Source organism: Sitophilus oryzae, unplaced genomic scaffold (genome assembly GCF_002938485.1).
Source record: "Sitophilus oryzae breed Bouriz unplaced genomic scaffold, Soryzae_2.0 scaffold_562_pilon_pilon, whole genome shotgun sequence".
In the NCBI taxonomy this organism is placed as follows: domain Eukaryota; kingdom Metazoa; phylum Arthropoda; class Insecta; order Coleoptera; family Curculionidae; genus Sitophilus; species Sitophilus oryzae.
In genome coordinates this window covers 3,477,439-3,493,868 of record NW_022147154.1, presented here as the reverse complement: position 1 = coordinate 3,493,868, position 16,430 = coordinate 3,477,439, and the positions used below count along the sequence as shown (strand labels likewise).

At 31.0% G+C, this 16,430-nt stretch overlaps 4 protein-coding genes across 9 annotated transcripts in view; 3 read left to right on the top strand and 1 right to left on the bottom strand.

Moving 5' to 3' along the window:
• The window catches only part of LOC115887309 (beta-hexosaminidase subunit beta-like), a 274,263-nt gene extending 273,393 nt beyond the window's left edge, over positions 1-870 (top strand). For 3 of the 4 annotated variants that reach the window (XM_030906702.1, XM_030906701.1, XM_030906704.1), the window contains exon 10: positions 492-870. In XM_030906702.1, the coding sequence (XP_030762562.1) occupies positions 492-706 (215 nt within the window). In that variant the 3' untranslated portion in view covers positions 707-870. The remainder of the gene's footprint in view (positions 1-491) is intronic. The other variant, XM_030906705.1, reaches the window with a different exon arrangement.
• A 1,595-nt stretch (positions 871-2,465) lies between these two features.
• On the top strand, positions 2,466-11,688 carry LOC115887275 (beta-hexosaminidase subunit alpha-like). 2 transcript variants are annotated; one of them, XM_030906660.1, is made up of 9 exons: positions 2,466-2,702; positions 2,784-3,009; positions 4,518-4,639; positions 4,704-4,909; positions 5,016-5,131; positions 5,196-5,394; positions 5,456-5,684; positions 5,742-5,886; positions 11,402-11,688. In XM_030906660.1, exons 1-9 carry the CDS (start codon positions 2,526-2,528, stop codon positions 11,623-11,625), a joined length of 1,644 nt encoding a protein of 547 aa, XP_030762520.1. In that variant the 5' UTR covers positions 2,466-2,525; the 3' UTR covers positions 11,626-11,688. The 2 variants fall into 2 exon arrangements, with proteins under 2 accessions (XP_030762520.1, XP_030762521.1); XM_030906661.1 differs by having other exon boundaries at positions 2,467-2,702; positions 4,518-4,633.
• On the bottom strand, positions 11,621-13,993 carry LOC115887278 (N-acetylneuraminate lyase-like). 2 transcript variants are annotated; one of them, XM_030906663.1, is made up of 8 exons: positions 13,599-13,993; positions 13,320-13,538; positions 13,111-13,246; positions 12,911-13,056; positions 12,690-12,858; positions 12,478-12,623; positions 12,252-12,423; positions 11,621-12,096 (listed from the first exon to the last, which is right to left on the bottom strand). In XM_030906663.1, exons 1-8 carry the CDS (start codon positions 13,890-13,892, stop codon positions 11,954-11,956), a joined length of 1,425 nt encoding a protein of 474 aa, XP_030762523.1. In that variant the 5' UTR covers positions 13,893-13,993; the 3' UTR covers positions 11,621-11,953. The 2 variants fall into 2 exon arrangements, with proteins under 2 accessions (XP_030762523.1, XP_030762524.1); XM_030906664.1 differs by having other exon boundaries at positions 13,332-13,538; positions 13,599-13,992.
• Positions 13,994-14,151: 158 nt separating this feature from the next.
• LOC115887279 (DNA-directed RNA polymerases I and III subunit RPAC1) lies at positions 14,152-16,426 on the top strand. The gene is made up of 6 exons (XM_030906665.1): positions 14,152-14,441; positions 14,500-14,800; positions 14,865-14,987; positions 15,680-15,862; positions 15,918-16,154; positions 16,302-16,426. The coding sequence occupies exons 1-6, from the start codon at positions 14,382-14,384 to the stop codon at positions 16,406-16,408; spliced, it is 1,011 nt and encodes a 336-aa protein (XP_030762525.1). The 5' UTR covers positions 14,152-14,381; the 3' UTR covers positions 16,409-16,426.
• The last annotated feature ends 4 nt before the right edge of the window (positions 16,427-16,430 follow it).

The following is a 16,430-nucleotide window of genomic DNA, read 5'->3' as shown; positions in this document are numbered from 1 at the left end:
TCAGGAAATATCGATGAGAAAGAATTGATATTAGTGATTATTAAAAATCAAAATGAATTACGCAAATAAGACTGACGGTTTTCTTAGTTAAATCTGCGTCATTCTGTAGTTAATTACATATACTTCTCGCTAATAATATTAGTACTAAGGGAAGTACCGTAGACCACATTAAATACTAATTTGTGATTTTCTGGTTGGATAATATAGTAAGTGTATTTAATAACTAACAGGTAGCTTTATAAATTCCACAAAATAAATTAGATACAGTATATCTTTGGTATAATAAAAAACGACTTTAAATAAATTATAATGCAATTAAAAGTGTACTTTTTACATACAATATTCAGTCTTAATTATGTTTACTTAAAATTATTTTAAAAAAAGTTGTTGTTTTAAACCTATTATTATGTACGTACTTAAAAATAATTATATCAGCATTATTATATGATTTGTCTATTTGTGTATCTAACATATTTGATAATTTTTTATAGGTGATGCTTGTATGTGGGGTGAAGTTGTCAACGAACACAATTTAATATCCAGGGTTTGGCCCAGAGCGTCAGCCCCAGCTGAGAAGCTTTGGTCTGCCAAAAATAAAGATCCCGATTTAGATGAGGTAGCTAGAAGACTAGAAGAACACACTTGTAGAATGAACAGACGTAATATAGGAGCTGAACCACCCAACGGTCCCGGATATTGCGACTAAAATCTTAATAATACAAGAGATAATCAAAAAATACGATCATTCTACCAGGGTCCGGCAATAGTGCGTCGGGCATCTGTAGGTCCTAGAATAACAAACTTGGGAATTTTGTTTAAGTGCAGATCTAAAGTATGTTCTAGGATGTATTCCAGGAAAATATTTTAACTTCTATAGGGTGGCTCAAAAAAGTGTGAGTCGATCGGGATGAATTTTATTAAATGGAACACTCGGTATATTATTGCATTTTTGGCTTCTTTTCAGATCACTTTACAAAATCCTAAGATATGAGTATATATTTCGATAGTTTCAGAGATATTAATAAATAAATAAAAAATATATATTTTCAGCCTTTTTTAAAAAAATTATTAAAAATTCAAGAACTGTCCTAAAATCAAAACCATATTAGATATTTACTTTTGATGGTCTGTACTTACTTTGCTATAAATCGAAAAAACTATCGAAATATATTTATTCATATCTCAGATTATAAAGTGATCTGAAAGTAAGCCAAAAATGCAATAATATACAGGGTCTTCCTTTTAAAAAAAATCATCCGGATCCACTCACACTTTTTTGAGCCACCACAAGTTAAAATATTTTCCTGAAATACATCTTTGTACATATTTTAGATTTACACTTAACCAAAATTTCCAAGTTTTTTATTCTAGGAGCTACAGAATCTGCCCGACGCACTATTGCCGGACCAGAGAGCAGTTTTAATCAGAAATATCTCTGTTTTAAGAAATCTTATAATAAAAATTCTGTTCCAAAATGTATATTATAATTAGGAAACAATATATTATCACTTTTAAACAAGTGAAATAATCGACTTCGACTATATAATTACCACAAAGATAAACAAGAGATATATACCTACCTATACAAATATTTAATGCACTTATTGTTACTCTTATTAGCATTACAAGTATAAGTAAATAAAATAAGACAATCGTTGATTGATCAGTTTTAAAAAAAATAACCTAAATTACTTTGTAGAGTGCTCTTTAATGATAAGATTTTTTTGAAATAGTTACAATGCAATATTATTCATTGTTCATTAATATTTCATTTATTCTCCAATATCTTTTAAACTGTCAAATATAAGTGCTTATATTATACATCAAATTTTATTCAACAGCAGCACTATTTATAAAACATTAATAATAATCCGCAAATAAATAATTTATACCTACCAAGTGTTTTTCAAGAGTTTGATGACATGATCACCTCTATAACTTTTTTATTTATCCACATAAAAACATAACATAAAAAACTTCCTGTTTCCAGTGGCGGCTCGTGACCCGTGTGACTGATGGGTAGACAAAATTTTAGTTGCGTCTATTTGCCCCCCTCCTCCCCCCCTCCCCCATTTAACAAGCTGTACAACAATTTTGTTGCCCTCCGATATTTAAATTAAGCGGACGACCCCGGTATAATAATAATAATAAACCAAGTTAATAATAATAATAAACTGACCTCAAATTGCCAATTTTATAGCTATATAATCAAAATGATGTTTTCAGTAGTTTGTGAGACTACAAACGAATACATTAGATAAGATGGCCGGTATATTATAAAATAAACGTTAACGGGGAAGACCCACGATTTTTTAAACAAATAGGTACAAAATTTAATTTATTTAAATAGCACTATACTCATTTATTTTAATTATTCAAATGTATCTAGGAAAGTAATTTAAAAAATATATATCTTTAGTAAAATGATATCGATAGCTTATATACAGGAAGATAACAGTATTTGATTTCTTTAAATTTTTTGTATTGGTGTATATCAAGCGCAGTGATAATACAGAAGCGATATAATGAAGGTTTTGATAAGTGTGGCGGTAGCCCTGATTTTTACCGAGTGTGTTGATTGTTATATAGTGAATCCGGGGCCGTTATATGTGGCCACAAAGGGAGAGATTTGGCCAAAACCACAAGACCAAGTGAAATCAGAAGATTATTTTGTTATTACTCCAGAAAATTTTACATTTTTAGTAAGTATATAAATTAAGTATTTAATATTTTATAATTACTAAAACAAGCTATTTATATTTATGCAATTCATATTTATTCAGCTTGCAGAGAACAGTGGAAATTGTCTTATTCTACAAAATGCTTTCGAAAGGTACTTCAAAATACTTCAACAAAATACCATTTCACAAGCGACAGTTCGTCGACTTAAGTCATTTAGGGCGAATTTGACTGAAGGATCGAACTTGGGTTTGATAACAAATATAACAGTTAACTTGAATGGAGAATGTTCAGATAATGACTACCCTAGTTTAGATATTAATGAGACATGTAAGTTGAAAATACAAAATAATATGAACAAAGTGGTATCATTTTGAAATAGATATTTTTATTTTTTTTTCCTTTATTATTTATACAATTTTATGTACGTTATACATAAAGTTGTATAAATAATAAAGTTAGTAAACAAATTACAATATTTTTGCACATATTTAGTACTAATATTTTTTGTAATTTTACTATAAATTTTACTGTCGATAATTTTATTCAAAGAAATTTTGAAACATATCAAATACCTATTTTATTTCAAAATTGATGATAACGTCATATTTTAAAAATTCAAATATTAGTCTATATAAACATATTATATAAATGCCTACTTGAAATAATCAATAATTGACGTTCTATGACTTTATCTGATTTTTCTTAAATTGAATGCAGTATATTTCAAATTATGATATGGACAATAATAATAAAAAAATACTTGCGATTAAAAAAAGTATACTTATTAAAAATTTTATAATTTATTATGCTAACATTTATATAATTAATTTCCCAATACTTAAAAATACTTTTAAATTTTCGAAGACTTAAAAATGTTTCTCCTAAATCAATGAGTAATCACTTCACAAAATTTTAAATAAGTAAGATATATATATATATACATATAATAAAAACTGGTAAAATAGAACACTAATTCATCGTAATTTCTATGATCATAATACAAAATACATACACCAAAATACTTTTCTTTTTAAACACATTACGTGCGTTTTGCTAACCATGTTAACATTACCAGTTTTAATCATCTGCTAGCAATTGCTAACATGGTTAGCGAAACGCGCGTTCAGTATTTAAATGTAAAACACGTATTGTGGTTAATTAGTGTTTTATTTTGCTGTTGTAAGACCAAAGGTAACAAAGGTAACAAAGGTAACACCCAACTGTAACAAAAACTAATATTCAATATTGAATACTACATAACTACCGTATGATCGAATAAAAACGGCCTCAGCGATGGCTATGAAATGAAGATCGCTGTCATTTTATATGTAAATTTATATGGGAAATGTCATCGATTGTCATTTCATAGCCATACGGTATTATCTATTAAATATTTCATCATCAATTCATTATTATTTATGAATTCATTATACAGTAGTAGAAAATAAAAAAAATTGTGTGTGCACTATGTGCGCATTTGAAGTGAAATTTCTTCTTACTTCCGTCTGTCTGTCTGTCCGCCTGCCTGTCTGTCCGTATATGCACTCCATTCTAGTACCTCTATCCACTTACCTAGTTTGGTTCCAATCGACCCATAATTAAGGAAAATCCTGATGATTTCGTCTATTTAGGGGCATCGGTTCGAAAAAATGAGAGCGTCATCATGTAGCCCGTCCCCAATTAAGCCGAAATCGACCCACATAGATTATAAATTATTATCGTGACATTCGCGTCTCGTGTGTCACGACCTTCAATGTTTACTCCCATCGCGCGTAAAGAAGTTCACTTCAAAAAACATTGAAATATTAAAAAAATTATTAGTTATTATTTTTTAGACATATTAAATGTTACTCTATCAGCTGTCCAACTCGCATCATCCTCTATATGGGGTATTTTAAGAGGTCTAGAGTCATTTTCACAGTTACTTTATTTAGGATCCGATGGATATACTGTAAGGGTAAAACTTCAAAATGTTTTAAAATTGGAATGGAAAGATAGATTTAATGGTGTTTTTCTTGTAGATTCGTCTTAACAGCACGGATATATATGATTATCCTAGATACAAGCATAGAGGATTGCTTCTAGACACCTCTAGACATTTTATTCCTTTGAAACAAATCTATCAAATTATAGATGCACTCGAATACAATAAAATGAACGTCTTTCACTGGCATTTGGTTGATGATCAGAGCTTTCCTTTTGTCAGCCAAAAATTTCCAGAACTTAGGTAGGTATCTATATATAATCTATTCGACGAAAAAATATAACAGTGATAATAATGTAATAATATAATAGGTAACCTATTATTTTAAGCAACTATAAAATTTTTACAGCCAATATGGTGCTTATGATCCAGAACTTTATGTCTACAATACCACTGATGTGCAGGCCGTTATCGAATATGCCAGACAAAGAGGTATCAGAGTAATGCCAGAAATTGATACACCTGGTAAGCTTCCATATAAATGCAACTTTTAATTCTTTATCCGTAAAAACAACATTATCATTAACAGGACACACTAGATCATGGGGTGCTTCACATCCAGAAATTTTAACAGATTGTTCTGCTGTACAATCTGGAGCTTTGGGACCTCTGGACCCTACGAAAACAGAGACTTACACTTTTCTAAACGATCTATTATCCGAGGTGAGGGGTGTATTTAAGGACGCTTACATCCATCTTGGTGGTGATGAAGTTGGTTTTGAGTGCTGGTAAAAAATACAAGATTGATAATCTTAAAGTACCTACAATTATTGAAAAGATGTGTTTTAGGGAAAATAATGAAGATATAGTTAAGTATATGGCATCTAATAACATAAGTACATATGAAGACTTGGAAAGCTATTATATTCAAAAAATAATCAATTCAGCGAATTCTTTGAAGTTCAATTCAATTGTTTGGGAAGAAGTATTTGTAAACGGAGTAACTTTGCCCAACGATACTATCGTACATGTTTGGAGAGATTATGGGAACTTCAAGTGGGTCGAAACAATGAAAAGCGTTAGTTCGTAATGATATATTATATTTTTATTAATTATTTTTATATATATAAAATAGGTAACGGAATCTAATAAACCAGCTCTACTATCAGCCTGTTGGTATTTAGACCATCTTCAAACTGGAGGAGATTGGCAAGGATTTTATGAATGTGATCCAACGAATTTTGGTGGTAATGAAGAAGAACAAAATCTCGTACTTGGAGGTATGTGATCCGTACTATTACCAACGAATTTTAATTTATCCAGTAAGAGAATATACGTATATGTCAACAGACTACATCGAACATATCATAACAAAACTTTTCAATTCAATTTTCAGACAAATGTGACTGTCTTATACTCTTATTTCATCGGAAAGATTGTTTTTGCGTAGAAAACTGAACTTTAGTTTTATGTGCTGTGTCTGTAGTCAGAGCAGATGTCTCTGGTCAGGGTGAAACCCATGTGAAACCACAGCATCGTAGGAAAGGCCAGAACCACGGATCGGTGTATCAATTTCCAGAAGTTTTATTGGCTGAAATTTTTGACAGATACATTTTCGAAAAATTTTACCTAATACAATAAAATTGCTAAAGATACGCCGATCTGCCGTTCTGCTTTTCCTGCGATGGTCTGAATTCACCTTCTGGGAAGATTTCGAATTTCGCCAGACTACCAATAGTTTCTAAAAAATGACAGAAAATGCATTTTACCCAAATACGTTTGGTTTGGTTTATGTGTGCATCAAAATACAACTGTCACTGCCGTGTATCTTCTCGTTGAACATACTATATAAAGAATCGACAGTGTTTTAAATAAGCACACTTAATTCGTTTCCTGTGAAGGAGAGCTTTTTTTTTAATTTTTAATTATAACGGAAATTTTGTTACAAGATTTAAGATCCAAGTCAAGTAATAAAATCACTTAAAAATGGTATAATCTGTCTATCAATAGGATCCATGACAGTTATTTTAACTCACAGGTAAATGGTAGCTATTTTCTGTCTATTTTTACGTCGTTTGTCAAAATCTTCCCTGACTCGATGGACAGACTTTACTCATTTGTGATGTCGTGAGACAGTATGCAACTAATATTACACTCAGTCCTAATAAACTTTCCTCAATTTATGGATGATTAATTTCAGCTTTACGCATAGTTGACATAAGATCGAGAACAAGAGGAAACTAATATAATCCGACGGCTACACAGAAAGCGAGTAGAGCGATTTTGCGTGTAAAATGTTTAAACAGTTAACGTTTATATTTTTAAAAACAGTCAGGTATATTTAACTCTATGGTTATATTATATTAAAAAACGCTAAACGCTATACGTTTTTCACCGAGTCACTCATATAAGACTCATATAATCCTGTTACTTTTGTTTATAGTCGCAAAAGACGCTTAAACGCTTTTCACGCAAAATCGCTCTCTGTGGGGCCGCGGCCATTAATTTTGTTTTTAAAGATCTATAGTGACAAAAAGCTGTTATTTAAAATCAAAATAATCTACATAAACCAAAAATGTTCTGATATGGTGTTTTGAAACTAAATTATTTTGTCATTTGTTACGACGCGCGACGATTACGATTCAAACCTAAGATTACGACCATGTATTAGGACGATGCATGGTGTTGATTGCATACTATGGGTGGTTTCCAAAAACATGTGCCATCTCTCGTGGGGAGATTTCTCTCGCAAAAATAAGATTTCGTAGCTACAAGGAGTTAAAGTTTTGTTTCGATTTATTATAATTTTCTTCCAAGTGGTTTTAGCGATTCGAATGAAATTTTGGGGGTAAAATTTACTATAAGTACGACATATTTTAATGCTAAAAAAGTGTCGACATATTCACCACGGACGTGCATATGGGTTATCACTAGAATATTTTTCTAAAAAAAATATGTGCTCCACTGACTTTTTTCTTTTGCTGGCAAAATTTTGAATGTTCTATTGTTGGCGTTTTGAAAAAAATGCAATTTAATTCATTTGTCTTAACCCAATTCTAATTGCAACCTTGAAAACTTACATTAAATTAACTTGCCAAAATTTACTCTTTTAAAAAGTACTCATTGATTACTAATCAAAAAATATAAAAAAAGTTCCTATAAACATATGAGTGCGGAAATGCATAGTTTTAAAGTTACAATAAGATGTTAAAACTTTAAAAAATATAGGTCTTTTGTAATTATCTTAACCATTATTATCTTGGAGAATTTGATGTAGCACTGTACAGGGTGGACCATTTTGCTTGTTTCTATAGGGTATCTAGGAAACCGTGAGAAATATTCAAATTTTGATATTGTAGTCTCGGGTTCTTTTTTTAAAAAAATCACAATGCCGCAAACGAATCGTGGCTAGCTTGATCGGTTTCGAAGCTACAGGGGGATTCTCAAATTTTGTACTTTTTGAAGATGTTCGAGAGTATGTTTATTTCAACAACTAGGCAAAAATGAATTAACATTCTAAAGGCACTTTTCTGTGTAGAATGCAGTGGCGTAGTCAGACTTTTTTCGAAAAAAAATTTTTTTTTTTCAGATATTAACTATACTTATGTTTTTTTAAATACAACCCCCTGTATATTTTTAAATTTCCTGATTCAGTTTGCCATGGGCTTCTCGAAAATATATAACACTATATATTTATTTCCACTATTAACCTTAAAATTCCAATTTATTTAAAGATATCGACTTTCCTCTTGATAGGTCATGCCGAGTATTAAAGGAAACAAGCGAATATCTACTTTCAAATTAATCCATGTATTAGCAATTAAATAAATTCGAAAAATACGAAGCAAATAAAAAATAAGTGTGACAGAAACAAAAGAACATATTTTAATACAAACTCAACAGGTTATTTCAATCGGGCTTCTCAGTTAATATAAAAAAAAATTGGCGCCGGGAGGCACGTATAGCCGCCCATACTAAAATATGTTAATATCTCGAAAACTGCGACTTTGACTGATCTTGAAGTTATTACAAATATTGTTGGAAATATTATTCTTAATCTTAATTTGGAAACCGCGTTTCGCTAGCTACTGTAATTTTGGAGTTACGATTTTTTAAAAATGTTAACCCCCTCCCATACCCCCTTACCAACCCCCCACCCCCACCAAAAACTAATGGCCAGATTCTCGGGTGCCACAGTATTTTTGTGCCAAATTTGGTTAAAATCGGTTCAGCGGTTTTTGAGTTATCGTGTTACAGACGGACAGACTATAGACAGACACCATGAAAATATGTTGTATTTAGGTCATTTATGATCCAAATAACTCATTTTGAGTGAAATTAAATAAAACTTTTTTTTGCCAATCTTAATAGCCTATCATACCTATTGGTATGGTCGGCTAATAAAAACACAAAGACTACATTAAATGTTCAAACTGCTGCCCATTATTATCTAGACGGAGTTGGCACCGTCTCTGCACGCCGCCTCTAACAGCATTTCGAATGTGTATGTTGGTTACACTTTGCAAAGCCACAACAAAACTATTTTGTAACTCTTCTAATAAATTTGCATTTCGATAAATTCCGTTTTTCAGAAAGCCATAGAGAAAGAAGTCTAAAAGAGTGATATCAGGTGACTGAGGTGGCTAGGATTAAACCATTTTCTGACCTTTTAAAAATGGCTGGGTTTGGTTGCTCGCGCTCAAAATACCGCTCAAAATATAAATCAGCTGCCATTTGCTTATGTTTCTTAGACTCAATATAACATTCTAACATATTATATTTCTCAAAACTTTCAAATTTACTCATATTTTATTATTTAAAATACACACACTTCAACCTGTTGAAATGAAATGTCACGCATCTATCAAAGGTATGTGCCGATCACCATGACATGACAACCGTTTACTTTGTTACTCGGCGCGGCCTACTATACTAACTGGATATTTTAAGAAAAATTGGAAATGTTGAGGTTAATAGTGAAAATATATATAGAGTGTTATATATTTTCGAGAAACCCATGCCAAGCTGAATCAGGAAGTTTAAAAATATACAGGGGGTTCTATTTAAAAAAACAGAAGTATAGTTAATATCTAAAAAAAATATTTTTTTCGAAAAAAGTCTGACTACGCCACTGCATTCTACACAGAAAAGTGCCCATAGAAAGTATATTTCATTTTTGCGTAGTTGCTGAAATAAACAAACTATCGAACACTTTCAAAAAGTATAAAATTTGAGAATCCCCCTGTAGCTTCGAAACTGATCAAGATAGCCACGATCCGTTTGCGGCATTGTGATTTTTTCAAAAAAAGAACCTGAGACTGCGGCATCAAAATTTGAATATTTCTTACGGTTTCCTAGATAGCCTATAGAAACAACCAAAATGGTCCACCCCGTACAATTAGAGGACGCGTCCCGTCAATAAAAATTCGACAAATTTGCAAGTAGCCAATAAAATGAGTGGGCGGAGCGATTTGCGGTTGTCGTACTCGTCAAGTCAACGTATAAAATATATTGCTGTTTATTTAAATGTTTTTTGTCCGCATTCCTTTCATAGACACAAACCCAGCAGACCCACTTTACATCAGTGGTATAAATTTTAATAAAACTTACTAATAAATTACATTCAATAAACAATTTATTAATTTTATTTTTATTTTATTGTCATTACTAAAACTGTGTTTATCTCATCGAGGAGATCAAAATGGGAAAAATATCAAAAGATACATACAAAAGCACATAAGCAAGCCTACACACTTTGCTTATAAGAAAAAAGTCATTGGCGCACGTTTTTTTAGAAAAATATTCCAGTGATAACCCACCAGCACGTCCCTGGTGTATCTGTCGACACTTTTTTTAGCATTAAAATATGTAGCACTCATATTAACTTTTAGAAGTGTCTAGTCCTAGCAGTCAACTATTAAGCTTGACCAATCAGGTTGGTTAGCGTGATTATTTGGAGTGTGTTAATTCATTTGTGTTTGTCAAAAACTCTAACGTGATTGGTCGGGCTTAATAGTTGCCCGCTAGGGCTAGACACAAGTTTAATTTTTACCCTCCAAATTTCATTTGAATCGCTAAAAGCACCTGGAAGAGAATATATAAAATAAAAATACCTCCTGTAGCTACGAAACAAAGCAGAATCGGACCCGTTGATATGAATCGTTGATTGATTACGTGAGGAATCTCCCCACGGGAGATGGCACGTTTTTTGAAATACCCTGTAAATTTAGGGTCGGCGGGCGTCCGGAATTTCCGGGAAAATATCGGATAATAAGTTGTCCCGGAGCCTTGAATTATACTATCCCGGAAAACGTTATAAAATTCACAAAGTACAAAAATACACATTTATGCTTAACACATTTTCTTTCCATCACAATTTTTCGAATTAGCTTCGTGCGTTTAAGCGTTTATATCTAATTATTTACCTTGATTTATGATATTTTGGTATTATTTGTGGTATTATTAACTATCTTCGTTTATGTTGCTTGTGCTTCTGTCAATAAAACATGCGTTGACTATGATTTATTTTAATTATGGAATGTAGAGTTCTAATTTAGTTTCCAAACGCTATTCTAGCAAATGTGGAATAGGAAGGAGGTTCTGGTGCGTATTTTTTTTAAGCGTCATTTTTTTTGGTCTCGCATTTTTTTGCCCCCCTCGGAATTTAACTAAATCAATCTGGCAACCCTAGCTATATTGCGTATATCATACTCGTAGCTCGTAGATAATACAGATGTTAACATATTTGTGTATTGTGTGTTACATAAATAGAAATTTGAAAATTTTAAATTTTAGGGGAAGCTTGTATGTGGACCGAAGTCGTTAACGAATACAACGTTGTCCAAAGAATTTGGCCAAGAGCATCAGCACCAGCAGAGAAACTGTGGTCAGCTTACGTTGATGTGTCTGATGGTTTCGATTATACATTAACTGCACAACGATTAGAAGAACATGTTTGTCGCATGAACAGGCGCGGAATACCTGCTCAACCTCCAAATGCTGCTGGTTACTGTCTTTAAATTATTTAAAAATATGCCTGTCATCTTTGAAAATAAATAGAACAACTATTACATTTAAAATTATATTAAGTTTCTTTATATGTAAAAAAAGTATTTTTTATGACATTTAATCACAATTACACTGAACTTCAGTGATATTTTCAGATATTTTAAGGAAAAAATTGATCAAAACAACAACTCATTTCCTTTTTGAACATCCCTTACAAGCTAATACTTAAAATATAAAAATTTGTTTGTAGGTGTTCCAAAAAAGTTGTTTAGGTTTATAAAATTACATTTGAATGTAGATTCTTGATATTTAAATACACAGTATTCTAGGCTACAATTCTTATATAATACCGATTTCTCTTAATTTTTCTCTCATTTTAGACACAGTTCCATCCCAGAGCGTTTGTAATGGATCCCTTACTGTGTCCATGGGTAATTTTGTAATAATGCTCATAGCGGCTTTTAATGTTGGAACCATTTCTCCTAAAAATAAAAATATTTATTTACTAAATACATTGTATTTGTATTTTGAGGCTAAGTATTAAAGTATTAAAGTTCACCCTTAAAACGCAGCATTTTAACTAGGCTGTTATGTCCAAGGGTGTACTAAATACTTTATTAGAACATTAAAAACTAACCATGGTTATAAATATTTGTAATAGCTTTTGTGAGTAGTGTCTGTGATGCCTGTGCACTCTTTATTTCGCCGTTTTCCATACATGAACATATTGACTCAGCAAGCTTAGGTAAAATATTTAAGCTGTTACCCATAACGCAAGTGAAGCCACTTGCAACAGCTCCTAACATACCCTGGAAAAAAATGTTTTAAATAAAACATTATTATGTTTTTATGAAATGATCTACTTCATCTGTTCCCATAAAGACAATAAATTTCTCTGGATTTAATTCCATGACAGATACAGTTTCTTGTAAATCTCCTGTTGTATATATTAGTCCTACAAATGTGTCAACCTCCCCTGTTATATCCAACAAGAATTTTTTCATGTCAACTAAAACATTAAACAACTATAAAGACCAAACTCTCGTTACAGTGTAACTATTTTATAGGTACTTACTATTTAAATTTGTATATTTAGGATAATGATGATAGAGCACTGGCATTGAACCAGTATTATGGGAAACTGTTTTAATATAACGAATTAAATCTAAATGGGTTTGTGGCCTGTGGTACAGATCTGGTAAAAGCACAACTGCTCCAACACCGGTTTTCTCAGCATGCATTGCCTAAAAAATTGTATATTATTTTATTATAACTTTTATTTGGTTAACGACTCACCAACTCAATAACACTTCTCAATGGAGCTCCACCAATTTGGACCATTACAAATATACCATATTCTTTACAATAATTACACCAATACTCCAAAACTTTTTTTCTTTCACTAATAGTTAGAGACATGCCTTCTCCCAAAACATCATTTACTAAAATGAAATTTATTATGCTATGGTATAATATTCAGCTTGAAATTAGATTACCTAGAACGCCTTTTACACCACAGGCTTTTAAAAATTTAACATATGGTTTAATCAAATCGTAACATACATCTTTAGTCCTAGCTTTAACGAATGGTGTAACTACTGGGCATAGCAAACCCCTAAACTTCATCATTTGCTGAAAATATAAGTAATAAATTAATAAAAATTAAAATTATAGCACAACACAAATTTCCATAATATGATCTTACATTACTCCCCACCTTTTTTATAACTTTTTCAGAGGGTGGCTGCGTCGTATTTCTTTTGTGCTTCATAGAAGACATATGTTTAAATACTTCAGATTTCCCACACTTATAGTCTTTTTTACAAAATTTACAATAGAAGTAGGTTTCACCATGTACACTCTCAGACAACCAAGGCTTCACTGAAGGTATATCTTCCCATTCTTTCTTATACTTCTGCAAGTACTGTAAGCAAGAACAATTACTTAACAAAAATGTAAAAACTCAGAATATTCACTAAAATACCTTCTTATTATTTGGGGTACCATTAGACTTCGAGTCTCTTCTCTTTTTTCCAGTTTTACCAGGATTTTCCTTTTTAATTCTCTTAGCTAGAGGTTCATCATCATCTTCATCATCATCGGTATCATCCTCGTCGTTGTGCTCCAAATCGCTGCCTGAATCAGGCTTAAAATCTGAGAAAAGGTCTTTAGCTGTTTTTGGAGTTTCAGTTTTAATTTTATCGTCGTTTTCAATATCCAATTGTATAATTTCTATTCCATCTTCGTCTCCTTTATTGGATTCTTTTTTAACGTCCATTTTTATTAAATATTTGTAAAATTGTTAATAACAAACACATAAATGCAAGCCAAACATAACCTCCAAACCGAATCAAGAATCAATCGGAATTTTAATTTATGACAAATGACAGAAAAAAAAGCAAAAACTTGAATAACATTTCCACAGATTATAAATATCTTCGTCGGTGTTACTCTGCCTGGATGCGGGCAAAAGAAGAACAAGAAGGCAAAAAATTAAGATGACGGAACATCATATATATTTTATATATGATTTAAGCTTAAATCCGCTAAAATTAAGAGAAGAAATTTTGTAAAATAACAAGTTAACCATACTTTTTTATTCCAGACTTCCCTTTGTCCAGACCAGATTTCCAGACTATGTATATGTGTTTTGTGCTCCAGACATTCCAGACTGTGATTGTATCTTGATTGTATCGTCGTGGTATCGTCTCGAAGTAAAACAAGACATCTTTTCTTGCAACCCTTGTTGCAACTAAACAGGTAAATAATGGATACTCTTCATGATGAGAAACATCGTATTATTCTGAACGAACATAAAATTGTAAATGTAAGTACTTTATTTCCCTCGTTTATATTTATTTCACATAAGGATTGACTGATTCTAGAATAATTCAACAAGCCCCACAGTACTCGACGATAAATTCGATATCAAAAAGTTTAGAAAGATATTTAGAGTTGTTATAGTTCGTCATGAAAACTACGAAATGGAATTTGATTTGATTGGACTTCATCCATTTCTAGCAAATACTTTTCGAAGATTGATCCTTAGCGATGTTCCTAGCATGGCAATTGAGAAAGTTCATATTTTAAATAACACATCTATAATTCAAGATGAAATTTTAGCACATCGTTTAGGACTTATACCCCTCAAGGCTGATCCAAGATTATTTGAATATAAATCAAATTGTATGAAGTATTGCCTTTCAATTTTTTAGTTTTAGAATATTTTTAATCTAAGGTATAATTATAGGGTCAGCAGCTGCAAATGAGAAGGATACTTTAGAATTTGAATTGAAAATTAAGTGTTCTAATAATAAAGACTCTAGCAAGAAGGAATCTTCTAGAGCAGAAGATATTTATAAAAATACCAATGGTAGGTATTGGCTTTGTTTAAATACATATATAAGGGTATAAATAAGAACGAATATGAATTTTTAAACATTCGTGAATGCTAATTTAATTTGTTGTTAAAAAATTTATACTAGATTGTGGATGTTTTAAAGAAAAACTTTTTCTAAAAAAGTTTAGCTGTCAAATTGTTTATTAGTATGTTTAGTTATAAAAGATTACTATTTTTTCAGATTAAAAATCGATTTTATTTAAAATAAGAATACGTTGGATGATGGTTTGTTAATTTTTTTTTTCTCAAAAATATGCTTATCAGAAGATATTTTTTGTAAGGTACTTTTCATTTCATAAACAAGACAACTACTCTGATAAAAATTTAATAAAAGAACATACACATTTTTTTGCTTAGTAGTCTCTAAAGCCAAGTTGATTATAATACCTCAGCAACACCAAATATTAAGTAAATGTGGGTTACAATAATTAATGTAATCAGATATGTCTCTGATATAATTACAAATGATAGAATTGTAAGACTATGCCAACTTAAAAATTATAAGAAATTCATATTTATTTCCATTTACCCAATGTTATTTACATTTTATTTATTTTTTTGAATGTTAATATTAGTAAAATATTCACATAAATTAAAAATATGCGAATATTAGCAAAGTATATTATGAATAAAAATATATAAATATTTAATACTGTATTTTTCAGTATATTCCAAACATATAAAGTGGATACCCACAGGGAATCAAAAAAGTAAATTCAAAGAAAGTGATGTTGGTCCTATTCATCCAGATATTTTGATAGCTAAGATGAGACCTGGACATGAACTAGATCTCAAGCTTGTTGCTGTTAAAAGCAATGGAAGGGACCATGCAAAATTTTCACCAGTAGGTAGGTATAGAAAAATAGAAATATATCATTATATACTAATTTTTTTAAATTTTAGCAACAGCTTTCTATCGCCTATTACCAGATATTAAAATTGTAAAACCAGTAGAAGATGAAGCAGCATATAGATTACAGAAGTGTTTCTCACCAAGTGTTATTACTATAAGGACACAAAATAACAAGAAAATTGCAGTTGTAAAGGATTCAAGATATGATACAAGCAGTAGAAATGTTTTTAAATATGATGACTTGAAAGACTCGGTAGTTATGTCTAAAATTCAGGATCACTTTATATGTAAGTAGTAAACTATACTGAAATTTAGAAAACGTTAATTGACCCAAAGTGGGGTTATAAATAAATATCTTCAATTGAGGGAACAAAAGGCACTTATTCAGAAGGTAATGAATTAGAAATATTTTGTTTTTCTTGATATTTTTTCAGTTACAATTGAATCTGTTGGAGCTATGCAACCTGAAGTTATATTCAAAGAAGCTGTCACTATTCTCAAAGATAAATGTTTGTCTCTTTTGGCAGAGCTTAATTCCTAAATAAATTTTATCTTTAAACTGT

Excerpts from the sequence above, each read along its gene's own strand:
- LOC115887275 (XM_030906660.1), top strand. The coding sequence starts at position 2,526 with ATGAAGGTTTTGATAAGTGTGGCGGTAGCCCTGATTTTTACCGAGTGT. Across the intron at positions 3,010-4,517 it reads TTTAGATATTAATGAGACAT|ACATATTAAATGTTACTCTA; the intron begins GTAAGTTGAAAA and ends ATTATTTTTTAG. Across the intron at positions 5,685-5,741 it reads GGGTCGAAACAATGAAAAGC|GTAACGGAATCTAATAAACC; the intron begins GTTAGTTCGTAA and ends TATATAAAATAG.
- LOC115887278 (XM_030906663.1), bottom strand. The coding sequence starts at position 13,892 with ATGGACGTTAAAAAAGAATCCAATAAAGGAGACGAAGATGGAATAGAA. Across the intron at positions 13,539-13,598 it reads GTACCCCAAATAATAAGAAG|TACTTGCAGAAGTATAAGAA; the intron begins GTATTTTAGTGA and ends TCTTGCTTACAG. Across the intron at positions 12,097-12,251 it reads TACAAATATTTATAACCATG|GAGAAATGGTTCCAACATTA; the intron begins GTTAGTTTTTAA and ends TTTTATTTTTAG.
- LOC115887279 (XM_030906665.1), top strand. The coding sequence starts at position 14,382 with ATGGATACTCTTCATGATGAGAAACATCGTATTATTCTGAACGAACAT. Across the intron at positions 14,442-14,499 it reads ACGAACATAAAATTGTAAAT|AATAATTCAACAAGCCCCAC; the intron begins GTAAGTACTTTA and ends GACTGATTCTAG. Across the intron at positions 15,863-15,917 it reads TGCAAAATTTTCACCAGTAG|CAACAGCTTTCTATCGCCTA; the intron begins GTAGGTATAGAA and ends TTTAAATTTTAG.